Source organism: Carcharhinus amblyrhynchos, chromosome 11, assembly GCF_965287045.1.
Source record: "Carcharhinus amblyrhynchos chromosome 11, sCarAmb.v2.hapA, whole genome shotgun sequence".
In the NCBI taxonomy this organism is placed as follows: Eukaryota; Metazoa; Chordata; class Chondrichthyes; order Carcharhiniformes; family Carcharhinidae; genus Carcharhinus; species Carcharhinus amblyrhynchos.
The window spans coordinates 3198159-3213398 of NC_137334.1; the positions used below are offsets into that span (position 1 = coordinate 3198159).

At 42.6% G+C, this 15240-nt stretch overlaps 1 protein-coding gene across 3 annotated transcripts; it reads left to right on the forward strand.

Moving 5' to 3' along the window:
• Nucleotides 1-962: 962 nt before the first annotated feature.
• LOC145349840 (gamma-crystallin S-1) lies at nucleotides 963-8267 on the forward strand. Of its 3 annotated transcripts, none has more exons than XM_080198419.1 (3): nucleotides 963-989; nucleotides 6649-6891; nucleotides 7992-8267. In XM_080198419.1, the coding sequence occupies exons 1-3, from the start codon at nucleotides 963-965 to the stop codon at nucleotides 8265-8267; spliced, it is 546 nt and encodes a 181-aa protein (XP_080054545.1). The 3 variants fall into 3 exon arrangements, with proteins under 3 accessions (XP_080054545.1, XP_080054547.1, XP_080054546.1); XM_080198421.1 differs by lacking the exon at nucleotides 963-989 and adding an exon at nucleotides 6545-6553 and having other exon boundaries at nucleotides 6649-6895; nucleotides 7999-8267; XM_080198420.1 differs by lacking the exon at nucleotides 963-989 and adding an exon at nucleotides 6545-6553.
• The last annotated feature ends 6973 nt before the right edge of the window (nucleotides 8268-15240 follow it).

The window sequence follows — 15240 nt, forward strand, 5'->3', positions numbered from 1 at the left end:
AAATTCATTAGATTTGCTTACAATAATTCTGAGAATGCTGAAGCAGAACAGGAGATTATATATAATCTATATAAAGCTTTATAAAATCTTGGTTAGGCCATGTGTGGAGTTTTGCATGCAGTTCTGGTCAGCACACTATCAAAAAGATGCAGAAGCTTTGGAGAGAGTGCAAAGAAGGTTGATCAGGAGGTTGTCTGGTTTCAAGGGTGTTGGCTATGAGGAGAGGTTGAATAAACTAGGATTGTTTTCGCTCGAAAGGCTGAGGGGAGACCTGATTAGAGGTCGACAAAATTGAGAGGGTGGACAGTCAGAGGCTTTTTCCCAGGGTGAAAGCGTCAACTACAATGGGCTAGTTCAAGGTGAGAGGGGAAAGTTTAAGGGAAATGTGCAGCGGAAGTTTTCCACACAGAGAATGGTGGATGCCTGGAATGTGTTGCCAGAGGAGATGGTGGAAGCAGGCACATTAGCAACATTTAAGAGGCATCTTGATGGGTACATGATTAGAGAGGGAAGAAAGGGATATGGACCGAGTAAAGGCAGAAGGTCTTCTTTTTGGTTTGGGGCATTTTGATTGGCATAAGCTTGGAAGGCCAAAGGGCCCATTCCTGTGCTGTACCTTTCTTTGCTCCTTGTTCTTTGTTTAAGTACTGGTCATATTCTTCTAATCATCCTCAGATCCAAGGGTGGTGCCGGAGTATTGGAAATGCCGATTTTTGTTCAGAGAATTGGTAATAGGAGAATCAATTTAATCGTAATGATGGCACAGATTTTAGAACTGCTAATCTGGAAAACCATGAACTGTCACTCGATCCAGTGTAGAGAAATGAAGGAAAGGATTTTTTTTAGAGGCAAACTGCCATTAATCAAGTAAATCGAGGTTTTTGATGAGGTATAGAAAACGGGTTGATGAAGGCCATGAGATTGTTGCTATCCATATGGTCTCCCAACAGGCATTTGACAAAATGTCACATAACCAACTCTCTGGCAAAGTTGAAGCCCAAGGGATAGAAAGAACAATGGCAGCATGGTCACAGAGCTGGCTGAGTGATAGGAAACAAGAGTTGTTTCACAGACTGGAGAAAGGTACAGACCTGGATTTTCCTGGCCCACTGTGCTGTTCGGCCAATCCCCAGGCCCTTTGTGTTGCACAGAGTGCCAGAGATTCATGAAACTAAGTATGTCCAGAAAAACGGCAGGAAATTCTCCGTTTCCCATCCGTTGGACATTTAGTAGTTTTTCTGGGAGAATCCCAGCCGTAGTTTTGGGTTCCCAATAGATGGCTTTGGACTGATTGAAATAATAAATGGTCAAGACACAGGACAGATAATATTTAATGCAAAATTGTGCAAAGTGATAGATTTTGGTTGGAAGAATGAGGAAAGAAAATTTTAAATAATCAGTACAACTCTAAAGAAGATGCAAAATGGAGCAGCTCAGGGGTTTATGTGTGAAAATCATTGAGTTTGGTCAGGCAGGCTAAAAAAGGCCCAAGTGATTGGGAGCTTTATAGGGTGTAAATGAAATCAAGCTATGATGAATCTTTGGTTCAGCCTTATCTGGAGAATTGTGTTGCAGTTCTGGGCACCACACTTTGGGAAGAATGTAACAACTACAGAGAGGATGTAGAAAACATTTTATGAGAATGGCTTCAGGAATGACAGACACCAGTTACTTTGATAGATTGGAGAAACTCCTTGGAGAAGAGAAGGTTCAAAATCATGAAGGTCTAGACTGAGTGGAAAAAGAGAAACCATTTCTGTTGGTGAAAAGGCCCTGAGCAAACAACACACATTTAAGGTGTAAGAGTCAAAACCAGAATGAGAAAAAACATTTTTATATGGTTAAGATGTGGGACACATTGCCAAAGGGTACAGTGAAGACAGATTTCAAAAGTAAATTGGATAAACAAATAGGTTTCAGGACTTGAGGGAAAGAGTGGATCGTGGGATTAGGTAAATCACACTTACAGGGAGCTGGCATGTATTTGGTGGGCTGAATGCGTAAACACTCCATCAGTCTATGATTCTCCGATCTGAGCGTTTCCACACAGCAACAGCAGCATGGGAAAAGGTGCCACCTCAACAAAACCTTCACTGGCGTGCAAGATGCATTATTGACGATGAACGGAGATCCATTGGTGATATCATCCATTCCCCAGGAAGGATAATCAAATATTAAAGCCATGGTAACCTTTTGCAGGTTTGTTTTTTTATTAATTCATGGACATGGGTGTCACTGGCGGGCCAGCAGTTTTTGCCCATTTCTAGTAGCCATTTTTCTGAGGGCAGTTGAGAATCAATGACATTGCTGTGAATCTGGAGTCCCGTGTAGACCAGATCAGGTAAGGCCAGCAGATTTCCTTCCATAAAGGATGTTAGTGAGCCAGATGGGTTTTCCCAACAATTGACACTGCTTTCATAGCCTTCAGTAGATTCTTAACTCCAGAATCTTTTTTCCTCATTGAATTCAAATTCCACCACCTGTCTTGATGGGCTTTGAGTCTTGGTCCTCGGAGCATTAGCTGAATTTCTGGATTAATAGTCTGGCGATATCACCACCAGGCCATCACCTCCTCTGGTTGACTGGTTCTTGCTGAGAAATTGCAGATGTCGCTCCTGAAGGTGGCACAATTCAGTGGCCATTTCCTTGGTGAAGTACAATGACATCAGAGCCTGCTCCCAGCAAAGGTAAAGAACGAAAGATCATACAAATTGGAGGACGGCGCAAACCACGTGACCCATTCAGCCTGCTTCTCATTCAATATCATCATGAGGGCTGTACTGAGCTGTAATGTTCTACGGTAGATCTCCGTCTTCAGCTCCATTTTTTCTATCTGCTTCCCACATCCTCTAATTCCCTGAGAGACCAAAAACCCGTCTATCCCAGCTTCCAATGCACTGAAGGAAGGGGAATCCACAACCATCTTGGGTTGAGAATTCCAATGATTCAAATAATTTCTCCTCATCTGAAGTCTAAACAACTTTCAAGCTTTAATGAAATCATTCTTCAGAATTCCGGAGAATGTACTGTGAGGAGTCTGCACATTCTCCCCGTGTCCACGTGGGTGCTCCAGTTTCCTCCCATAGTCTGAAAGATGTGCATCGGCCATGCTAAATTCCCTGTGGACCCGAACAGGTACCGGAGTGTGGCAACTAGGGGATTTTCACAGTAACTTCATTGCAGTGTCAATGTAAGCCTACTTGTGACACTAACAAATTAACTTAATTTACTCAACCCCTCAACAGAGGACAATCCACTCATCCTGGAGTCAAATGACGAATGGCAGGTGGAGGTTAATTTAGACAAATGTGAGGTGATGCATTTTGGTAGATTGAACCAGGGCAGGACTTACTCAGTTAATGGTAGGGCGTTGGGGAGAGTTACAGAATAAAGAGATCTAGGGGTACAGGTTCATAGCTCCTTGAAAGTGGAGTCACAGGTGGACAGAGTGGTGAAGAAGGCATTCAGCATGCTTGGTTTCATTGATCAGAACATTGAATACAGGAGTTAGAACGTCTTGTTGAAGATGTACAAGACATTGGTAAGGCCACATTTGGAATAATGTGTGCAATTTTGGTTACCCTATTTTAGAAAGGGTATTATTAAACTAGAAAGAGTGCAGGAAAGATTTACTAGGATGCTACCGGGACTTGATGTATTGAGTTATAAGGAGAAGCTGGATAGACTGGGACTTTTTTTCTCTGGAGCGTAGGAGGCTGAGGGAGTGATCTTAGCAGTCGATTAAAATAATGAGGGGCACAGATCAGCTAGATAGTCATTATCTTTTCCCAAAGGTAGGGGAGTCTAAAACTAGAGGGCATAGGTTTAAAGTGAGACGGGGGAGATACAAAAGTGTCCAGAGGGGCAATTTACAGAGTGGTGAGTGCCTGGAACAAGCTGCCAGAGGTGGTAGTAGAGGCGGGTACAATTTTGCCTTTTGAAAAGTATTTAGATAGTTATATGGGTATGATGGGTATAGAGGGATATGGGTCAACTGCGGGCAATTGGGATTAGCTTAGTGGTTTTAAAAAAAAAGGGCAGCATGGACAATTTGGGCTGAAGAGCCTATTTCCATGCTGTAAATCTCTGACTCTATGGCCCTAGTGAACCTCCTCTCTACAACCTGTTTCAAAGGGGAGGTTGATCCTTGTGAATTAAGACTCAATCACTCAAAGATAAGTTACCTCCCTTCATAATCTGTTGAAGTGTGCGTGAGAAGGGATAATATCTGCTTCAGCAACTTTTAGTGGTCAAATCAAATAACTCCGAAAAAGCAAGTAACGCTTTATTCTTCTAAATAGCAATAAACAGGTTAACTAAACTATTAATAAACCAAATAAAACACTATTCTAATGGAATGCTGTTTAGATAATTATAATTCCTATTTATTAAGAAAAAAATAATTTTTAATCACACAATGCAATCAGGTGATATCTTCCAAATCCTCCTTCTTCATTTGCTGTCTTCTTTGCTGATTTTCTTCTGTCATCTGTTCTTCCTATGGTACCTTTTATGATTGAGGTGAGGCTTTCTTTTAAGACATAAATGTGGCTATTATACTGGTAGAGAACAGTTACTGTCTGTGTCTCTCTCTTTGTAATTGGGATCCCTTGTTGTCACTGGCAAGTGGTTTCCTGGAACTGGGAGCTGGTTTTATACCTCTGATGACATACCAAAACCCCAAAAATAGAATTGGTTTACAGGTTACCAAAACATCAAATTCAAATTTGATAGGCTGCTGCTATTCAAATACTTATTTCAAATTTAATGGTTAAAATTCAAAAACATGTTCTGATTCAAATGCCTGAAGCCTATTACCAAAGCAACCCTGTTATTTTTGCCTCTGATATATTGTTTCAATCTGGGCACTGTATACACCTGCTTCTCTTCAAAAAAACTATCTTTTTTTTAAACAGACAATGTGATTTTACAACTCGTAGCATTTTTAACAATTTTTAATAATCTTACAACTACTAACTTCACAAAATATCTCTAAAGTAAGTTAACCCTTTCTTAAATGTGGAGCCCAAAACTGCACATGTGATGCAAAACTCTGGATATGGTCTAATTAAAGCCTTGTACAAGACTTCTTTATTCCTGTACTCAAATCCCATTGTAAGAAAGGTTAGTGTGCTATTTGCCTCCCTAATAGCTTGCTGCATTTGCACTAACTTTCTGTGTTCCTTGTATCAGCACATCCAGTCTCTTTGAACATTTGACGCTGGTATGAGGAGTTCTCTCTGAAAACCCTAAGCAGGTACAACCTCCTTCTTTCTTCCTTGCGACCTACTTCTCTTCGCTGCAGCCTCCGTTCTATCTTCCTGCGACGCTGTGGCTCATGGAGAGTTTCATTGTAGTCCGCATGATGGTAACAGTTGCTGCTCCTATTAATGCCTCTCCTTTCAAACGTCCGTTGGCCCTTACATCTGACTGGCAGAACCACCATTAACCCCGACAATAATGCAATGCTTCCATTCACACTACAGCAAGAAGCAGAAAGTCAAAAACATCTCACTTGAAATAGGATTACTTTAAGTAGCAATGATAAGGGAGCTCCTTCTGTCAGGTCCTTATAATGACTCAAAGGCATCAATCATTCATCAGGGTTTGTACGAACAAATTGAGTTCATTTTTTTTAGGCTTAAAAAAATGTGAACATGGATTGAAAGCTCAAGATGTCAGAGCTGAATCCATTGTGTGTTGGTGTGGGGGGGGGGGGCGGGGTGCAGAGAGTTGCGTGTGGTGGGGTGGAGAGTTTTGTGTATGTGTGAGTGTTTGTGCTCTGTTGAAGTGCAAAAGTGAAACTAAAACTGGATTGTATTACACACCTCCTCTCCAGTGACGTCATGCTGCAATGCCTTGACGGCACAATACCTTGTCCAGCCAGATATATATTAATCTGTGTGCGTTGAAAAAGGCATCCCCATACATGGTAGGATTGGAAAAAGTAGGGTCTTTGTCAAATCAATGACAAATCAGAGATAAACGCCATCATCTGCTGGTTCTCCATACATCTGCTGCATGGACAGATGACCCCGTGTCGCACTTCAAATAACTGCAATCGTGGCCCCGTGTTAAAAATGTTCCTCACCTGGACCCTATAGTGCTGTAACTACCAATGCAATAAAGCCCAATATTGTAATTACAATACCTTTACTTGACTCAGCATGAATGCACTTTGGATTCCAGGCCTTTGAAATATCTACAGAACAATTAAAACGGCATCAAAGTGACAATACCTTTACTGGGCTCAACATAAGTACATTTTGGCTCCTTGCCATTTGAATTTTTTCACAAACAATTAAAACAGCATCAAAGCAGAATGGATAGAATCAGTGTCCTATCCAGAAACCTGAATAAGGGGATTTTGTCTGCAATGACTATAGCTTTTTTTCTAATTTGATTTTTGCTGATATACGCTGTTGAATCTATTAAAATAACAAAAGTATTCCCTACAGTGGCGTTTCGATCCAGCGTATAAATACCCAGCTGTGTGAAACAGTGCAACGTGCAGGTAGTTGTCTAACTGACTGTGTCGCTCAAAATGGGCAAGGTAAGGTGACTCTCAAGTTCCTAATGTAACGTTTCCTAAAATTGTTAAATTTACGAAACTCTTGACTTAATTAATCCCATTTTAATTCCCCACAGATTATCTTTTATGAGGACAGGAACTTCCAGGGACGGCACTATGAGTGCAGCAGTGACTGTCCCGACCTGTCCCCTTACTTCAGTCGCTGTAACTCCATCCGTGTTGAGGATGACTGGTGGGTGCTGTATGAGAAACCCAATTACATGGGATACCAGTATGTTCTGAGCAGGGGAGAATATCCTGACTACCAGCGCTGGATGGGATACAATGACTGTGTCAGGTCATGCCGTAGATTCCCTCACGTATGTATTAATTATCAGTTTCAAATGACTTTCTGATGTAATATATGTTAAAACCAACCAGTAATTTTATTATATGCAATTTATTCCCAGCCCCTTCATTAATAGTGTCATAATCTTTGATGATTGAATGATTGTTCTCCTCGTTCTCTTTTCCTGACAATAGAGACATATCCATATTTTAGTTATTCTGTTTCGTGTTGCTGCAACAATGGTGGCATAGTGATTAGCACTGCTGCCTTACAGCACCATAGACTCAGGACCACGTCCAGCCTCCGGTCACTGCCTGTGTGGAGTTTGCACTTTCTCCCCGTGTCTGCTTGGGTTTCCACCGGGTGCTCCAGTTTCCTCCCACAATCGGAAAGACGTGCTGGTTCGGTAAATTGGCCATGCTAAATTCTCCCTCAGTATCCCTGAACAGGCGCTGGAGTGTGGCGACTAGGGGATTTTCACAGTAACTTCACTACAGCGTAAGCCTACTTGTGACACTAATAAATAAACGTTAAACTTATTGGAAAGCTGTCCAGTGTTCATGACTTAGTCCAGATCCTCACAATAGTCTTCATCTTGTTGGGAACTTGACCATACCTGATCAATCTCCAAGTCTAGGGTTCAGCAGTTTCCCTTTCACCCCAAGATAGTCAGATGGAGGTGTTCATAGTCTTAAAGGGAGTAGCTATCTATCTGTTAGCACTTATTTCACTTTTGTACGTCTTTCTTCATAATGGAGAAACATCAGTTCCAAGGTGAAATTTGTGTCATTTCTAACCAATGCAAAGAACCAGCTGTAGCAAGAGCAATGGATTCTCATCAGTTTGTCTATACAAGGATGGAATAACATGTCGTGATCTGCATTATATTCCAATGTCTAGTGCTTCAGTTTTATAATATTATTTCTAAGAGCTTCACATTAATTAGAAATATTTAATAAATATTCAGTAATCAATTTCAGAATTGATTTTTACTCCCACCTTTGGAAATAGATGCATCCATACATATTCCATGTTCCTTATTCTAAAGAACTCTAATTCTGGAAGACTTGTCAACATATATACAAACATATATCCTGCTACATCATGAATGTTTTATGCTCTTTATTCCAGTACCGAGGTGGAAACTACAAAATAAGGATTTACGAGAGGCCTGACTTTGGGGGACAGATGATGGAATTCATGGATGACTGTCCCTCTGTCTACGATCGTTTCCGTTACCGTGACATTCACTCCTGCCAAGTGATAGACGGTTACTGGATCTTCTATGAACATCCCAACTACAGAGGCCGACAGTACTTCCTGAGACCCGGAGAATACAGGAGATACAGCGACTGGGGCGGCTACAACGCAACTGTCGGATCTTTCAGACGCATGAGGGATTTCTAATCGCTTGCCAAAAAATAGAGGTTTTCTCATGTTGAAATATTCTGAATTATAATAAAGTGACTATCAGCAGAACTGATTTTTGTTTGTATTATGTTATTTGTGTCTCCAGACATGATATAATATCAGTATTACAATAATTGAGAGAAAAGGATTTCCCATAAAATGAGAAAAAGATAATGCCGGGAAAGGGTGAAACAGTGGTGTGTCATTCTGACAGCTGTCCAGATAGTTAAAGAACAAAGAAAATTACAGCACAGGAACAGGTCCTTCAGCCCTCCAAGCCTGCACTGGTAATACTACCCGACAAAACTAAAACCCCTTATCCTTCCAGGGACCATATACCTCTATTCCCATCCTATTCATGTATTTGTCAAGATACCCCTTAAAAGTCACTATTGTCTCCACTTCCACTCCCTCCCCCGTCAGCGAGTTCCAGGCACCCACTATCTTTGGTGTAAAAAATCTGCTTTGTACATCTCCTTTAAACCTTACCCCTTGCACCTTAAACCTGTGCCCCCGAGTAGTGACTCTTCCATCCTGGGAAAAAGCTTCTGACTATTTACTCTGTCCATGCCTCTCATAATCTTGTAGACTTCTATCAGGTTGCTTCTGAACCTCTATCACTCCAGTGAGAAGAAACTAAGTTTCTCCAACCTTTCCTTATAGCTAATGCCCTCCACACCAAGCAAACATCCTGGTAAATCTTTTCTGTACCCTCTCCAAAGCCTCCACATCCTTCTAGTAGTGTGGCAACCAGAATTGAACACTATATTCCAAGTGCAGCCTAATTAAGGTTCTATAAAGCTGCAACATGACTTGCCAATTTTTGAACATAATGCCCCAGCTGATGAAGGCAGGCATGCCATATGCCTTCTTAACTACCTTCTCCACCTGCATTGGCACTTTCAGTGACCTGTGGACCTGTACACTCAGGTCCCTGTGCCTTTCAATACTTGTAAGGGTTCTGCCATTTACTATCTATTTCCTGTGTAAGTGTAACGCATTTCCTTTTCACAAACTTTGGAGTATAACGAAATGGGTCAAATTAACACATTTTAGAAATCGACAAACTAAACAATCAATGATTGGTGGAGGGGGGTGTGAGTAAAGCTCTAACTGATATATTTATACATATATTTACAATATCGCAATATCTTGGAAAGAGTGGCAACCACCAAGGAGAGTAACTATAGATCTATTTATTAACAAGAATAACTATTTACAGAGAGTGATAAAGATGCTATCGAATACTTTGACTCCAGTTTCTAGACAGGCTGGGGAAGTTCCATTCTCAGCACGCTTTAGCCTGATTACCCAAACTGGACACACAACTCATCCTTCAACAGGACTGATTACCACATCCCCCCACCTTCAAGTTCCTTATTAATGCAAAGTTAAACTATTCACAATATAAATTAATTCTTCAGCATCATCCATGATGAAGTCAGGCTGTCAGGGGATTTCCTCACCCCTTTGGATTGACACCAAAACCTCCTACCCTTCCGGGGACCATATCCGTCTATTCCCATCTATTCATGTATTTGTCAAGACACCCCTTAAAAGTCACTATCATACAGACTATTGTAGACTTCTAGGTTGAGAGAGCTCGATCTTTTCCCCTTAGAGAGAAGAAGGATGAGAGGTGACCTGATGGAGGTGTATATGATGAGAGGTATTGATCAGGTGGACTCTGAGGCTTTTCCCCAGGGTTGAAATGGCTGCCACAAGAGGACACAGGTTTAAGGTGCTGGGGAGTAGCTACAGAGGAGATGTCAGGGGTAAGTTTTTCACTCAGAGTGGTGAGTGAGTGGAATCGGCTGCCATTGGTGGTGGTGGAGGCAAAATCGTTAGTCTCTTTTAAGAGACTTCTGGATGAGTACATTAGACTTAATAGGATTGAGGGTTCTAGGTAAGCCTAGTAGATAGGGATATGTTCAGTGCAACTTGTGGGCCAAAGGGCCTGTTTGTGCTATAGTTTTTCTATGATTCTATGATATCTGCTTCCATTACGTCCCTCAGCAGAAAGTTCTACCCACGACCTTTGGTGTAAAAAATCTGCTTTCTACATCTCCTTTAAAGCTTGCCCCTCGCACCTTAGGCCTGTCCTCCCTAGCCACCATGGGGAAAAAGCTTCTGACTATCCACTCTGTCCATGCCCCTCCATAATCTTATAGACTTCTATCAGGTCTCCCCTCAACCTCCAGCTCAACAGGAGGTGCTCATGAGCAGGGGCAGATTTGGTTTCACTTGCAGAAATTGGACACCAATCTTGTAAAGGTACATCAGGATAGGTCACTTCTCCAGCTCCCGCAGGAACATATGTGATCCTTCCTCAGGCTGACTTATTTTCACGTTGCTTTCAATCACAATTTCCCAGGGGAATTTTCCTGTCCCGCTGACTCCGGGAATCGTGGCAGGAGAGCAGGGTGTGGACCATAGAAAGGTCCGTTTTCCTCAGGTGGGATTATCTGGTCTTGGGGCAAGCGTGGCAGGAGAATCCCCTTCATCCCTGGCGGGCATACTCAGAGTGGACTGCCCCACCGGTTCAAAACCACCATCTCTGGCAAACCCTGGGTGGCAAACCTTAACTTTTCCACTGTTGCCAAAGAAGACGTGGATTTTCCAGTTTTGGGGTGAGCGCGGCTGGAAAAACAGCCCTTCATCTCCAGCGGGCTGCTCAGAGCGGGCTGCCTCACCGCTTCTCTAATTGACTCCCTTCTTAAGTGATCTGGATGTTTCTTCAGTCTGTCACCCTGAACTTCAACTTCACACGATAACCAGGCCCCTCCTGGGCAATGGCATCACCTGGGACTCCACACTGACCCAATTTTTAGCATATATTGAATCATCCAATTCAAATGTTCTCTCCGGCTTTGTAGAATCATGTTTTTTTTTTACACACTCTGTTTGCTTGTACACTTCCTGCCAAATTTGGAAACACCAGGTCCAACCTGGCTCAACTATGCCTACCCATCAGCAACTGGGCAGGGGGTAGCCATGTGGGCACAGTTCTACAGGAAGTAAGAAAATTTGGTCTGTAGGATGCTGGTGGTTGCTATTTCATGGCTGTTGTGCTCGTTTGCACAGCCTTCTCAGCCAATCTATTTGAGGAGGGATGATACAGTGTTGTACGTATATGCCTAATGCCATTTGACATTATGAAAGGCTGGAACTCCTTGCTAGTAAATGCTGTTCCAAAAACAACACAGGAGGCAAAGGCTTGTCTTAACTTTTTCCTGTTGCCAAAGAAGTTGTGGATTTTATTTCATAGCTGCTTTGAGTGTGCACCAACTATATGTAGGAACATGGTGCCCATGAATGAGCCAACAAAAGCAACGTGGAGTCATATCCACAGCTGACCAAGCCACTGCCAGCAGTGCATTGAGGTTGCCGATGGTAAATGTTGTTGTACCTGACGTTAGTCGAGGTTTAACCATATTTTCTATATCTGTACCTAATTAGGGCCACCACATAAGACTGCGAACCAACGTTGGATATTCTGGGTTGGACACTGTATAGTTCCTTCAATAATAACTTCCTGCATGGTGTGGCGATGACCACCCTCGCTCCCCATAGAAGGACCACTCGTTATGTAGTCCCCCACTATCGGAAACATTATTCTTTCTGAATTTACCCTGTTAGAAGTTTCTGGATTAATAGTCTAGTGATGATGTCACTAGGTCGTCGCTTCCCCACATTCAAGTAAACAAATGCCTTGGGTAAATCTTGTAATAGGCTTTCCATTGTGCGTTAAAAGTTTGCACTAGCTGATGAGACTCTGGTAGCCTGCTGTACAGATATAGGCCCTTATGTGTGTCAATAGTGACAAGCTCCAGCTGCTGGTACGCATGTATCGTGTCTAACTTATGATGTGAAGAGGCCAGCGTTGGACTAGTGTGGGCACAGTAAGGAGTCTGACAATACCAGGTTAAAGTTCGACCAGTTTATTTGGAATTACAAGCTTTCAAAGGCTGCTCCTTCTTCAATGAGGTCAAAATCCAAACCTGTTGGACTTTAACCTGGTGTTATGAGACTTCTTACTATGTCTTACTTATTGCAGGTTAGACTTCCATCTAGTTTGGCTTGCAGGTCTTCTAATTTAGATACAGGATACCTGTCCAAATTTGCCGCCTGATTGACGATTTATTTATAGTCCCCACATATTCGGACAGTCTTATCTGGCTTCAGTACAGGCACAATGGGAGCTGCCCACTCCACAAATTGCACAGGTCTGAAAATGCCCAAATCTTTTAATCAGCTTCAGTTCAGTCTCCACCTTCTCATGCAATGAATAGGACACAGGTCTTGCTCTGTAAAATTTTGATGTAGTCTCTGGACACATGCTTATTTTGGCTCTGAAGCCTCTTGATTTGCCTAGTTCTTTTTGAAATACTTCCTGATAGCTCACGAGGGCATCATGTAGGTTCAATTCATTAATTTTGAACTTTTCTAGCCAATTGAATTTTACTTACTGATGGCAATCTCATGACAGCAATGTTAGCCCTTGACCCTCAAGTACAATTAAAGACAGACTGCTGTCTGTAACTGACAGGAGATGTTATTCCGATAATCCATAAAGCCTCTCCCATGTAGACATGCCAGCCTGGTTGCAGTGCTGTTTAATTTCAGGGACTTCCCTTCATATCAATAAGTTTGTTCTCCCGCTACTGAAGTTGAGGTTTCTGTGTTTACTTCCATTCTGAGTTCACAACCATTAACCATCAATATGATTGTGATGGAGCCACTTTGTCAACTTTAATATTATGCAGCTTGCGTACATCTGATCACACTTCAGAATTAATGCCTACTCTGTGCACTGGAGCTGGAATTTTTTTTTTTCTCTCTAGCACCAGGTAGGTCCTGTTTGGTTTTACACTTGTTTATTACTTGTTCCTTCCTGCTGTAGGTATAACACGCATGGCCTCCCTCAACCGATACTCCCCCGGGGGTGGGCTCGCCCACACCAAAATCATTCTGCACAGTTCTTGGTTTGGGGGCTGCGTGTCTGCACTCTCTCTTGTTCTGTACTTCTTTGGTCCATTAAGCTCTGCACCCACATCCCTGGCGCTGCTGCCATGAGTAGTTTCCCTCCAAACTTGGTGGACCTCTCCAGCTTGCCCACTTTGAACTTCCGTCACGTCTTTTTCTGCACTCTCCATTGCGAGCTGAATTTCCAATGCCTGCCTTAGGGTCATTTCTTTCTCTGCCAATAGTTTCTTCTGTATGATGGTATTATTCACCTCAAACACTAACCAGTCTCCCACCACCCTCCAGCTCCTTTGTTTATTTTGAGGAAACATTGAACTCAACCCTCAGAGTTAGGGTCGAATGGCTCAAGCTTCCCAAATGAGGCATTTTAAAAACTCATGGGGGTGGTGGTGGGGGGGCAATCTTACTAAAATAATTCTAAGTGCTGAACAAGTATGAAAATAGGAGCGAATTGCACACATTTTTGGGTGAACTCCTATAAGCTATTTTACAGCATTTAGAGAAAAACCTGATCTCAAACGTGATTCTCGCCAGTAGGGGGAGTGGACAGAGTTTACCCATGCTGCGGAGCTGGCTGCATACTGTTAGAGGGTGCTCTTGTACATGCTTCCTGATCTTCCAGTGCGCTGTGTACTGAGAGTGGGCTGTAGGATTTAGAAAAATAGAATCCTGCAGTGCAGAAGGAGGCCATTCGGCCCATCAAGTCCGCACTGACCACAATTCAACTCAACCCCTGAACCCCATGCATTTACGCTGCTAATCCTCCTGACACTAAGAGGCAATTGAGCATGGTCACGCCATCTAATATGCACATCTTTGGATTGTGGGAAGAACCGAAGTACCCGGAGGAAACCCACGCAGACACGGGGAGAATGTGCAAACTCCACACAGACAGTGACCCAAGCCAGGAATTGAACCCAGGTCCCTGGAGCTGTGGGACAGCAGTGCTAACTACTGTGCTACCGTGCTGCCCTATATGGGTTCTTATTTCGCTTATCATCTGACCTGTGGTTCAGGCAACTTCTTCCTTATTTTAAGGCTTGTGTGAGACATATTAATCTTACATTCATTTCTTTCTTACTTTGCAATCATTATCAAAGCGCGGAAACCAACGAAAATAACACAATAAGTGTTAATAAAACCTGTTCAATCTTTCTATCTTCTACAACAACCTTTTTTGTTATTTAGAAAGTGCCTTTAGAATCATAAGACTTTGTAAAACAATTTACAGAGTCATACCATAAGACACAAAGATAGAAATTTGGACATTTGACAAAACATTTGGTCAAAGCTTTAAACAAGTGTCTCAAAGGAGGAAACAGGGGAGGGGCGTTATGATTTTTAGGGTGGGAATTCCAGAGCTTAGTGCCTTTGCAGCTGAGGACTGGACTGAGGTTAAAATCGGGCATGCTCATGTGGCCAGAATTAAAGGAATGAAAGTATCTTGGACAGTTGTCAGGCTAGAGGAGATTACAGTGAAAGAGGGTGAAGGGAGAATGGAGGGGTTTGAAAATCAGGATAAGAATTTTGAAATTGAGGCATTGCTTAACTGGGAGCCAGTTTGGTTTTTTGAGATTTTTTTATGGCACTCGACTCATCGATCGACAGTTCCGACGCGCCACCATGAGAAACCACACCAACCTCCTCAAGAAACAAATATGGAACACAGGCAACAGAGTAACTTTCATCGTCCAGTACTTTCCCAAAGCTGAGAAGCTACAACATCATCTTCGGAGCCTTCTACATGTAATTGATAAAGACGAACATCTCGCCAAGGCCATCCCCACACCCCCACACCCCCACCACTTGCCTTCAAACAACTGCACAATCTCAAACAGACCATTGTCCGCAGCAAACTAAACCAGCCTTCAGGGGGACATAGACCACAACACCACACAACCCTGCCACAGCAACCTCTGCAAGACGTGCCGGATCATCGACACGGATCCTATCATCTTACGTGAGAATACCATCCACCAGGTAC

Coding starts and splice junctions, on each gene's coding strand:
- LOC145349840 (XM_080198419.1), top strand. CDS start 963: ATGTCACATAACCAACTCTCTGGCAAA. Junction 990..6,648: donor ATAACCAACTCTCTGGCAAA/GTTGAAGCCCAA, acceptor AATTCCCCACAG/ATTATCTTTTATGAGGACAG. Junction 6,892..7,991: donor CATGCCGTAGATTCCCTCAC/GTATGTATTAAT, acceptor TCTTTATTCCAG/TACCGAGGTGGAAACTACAA.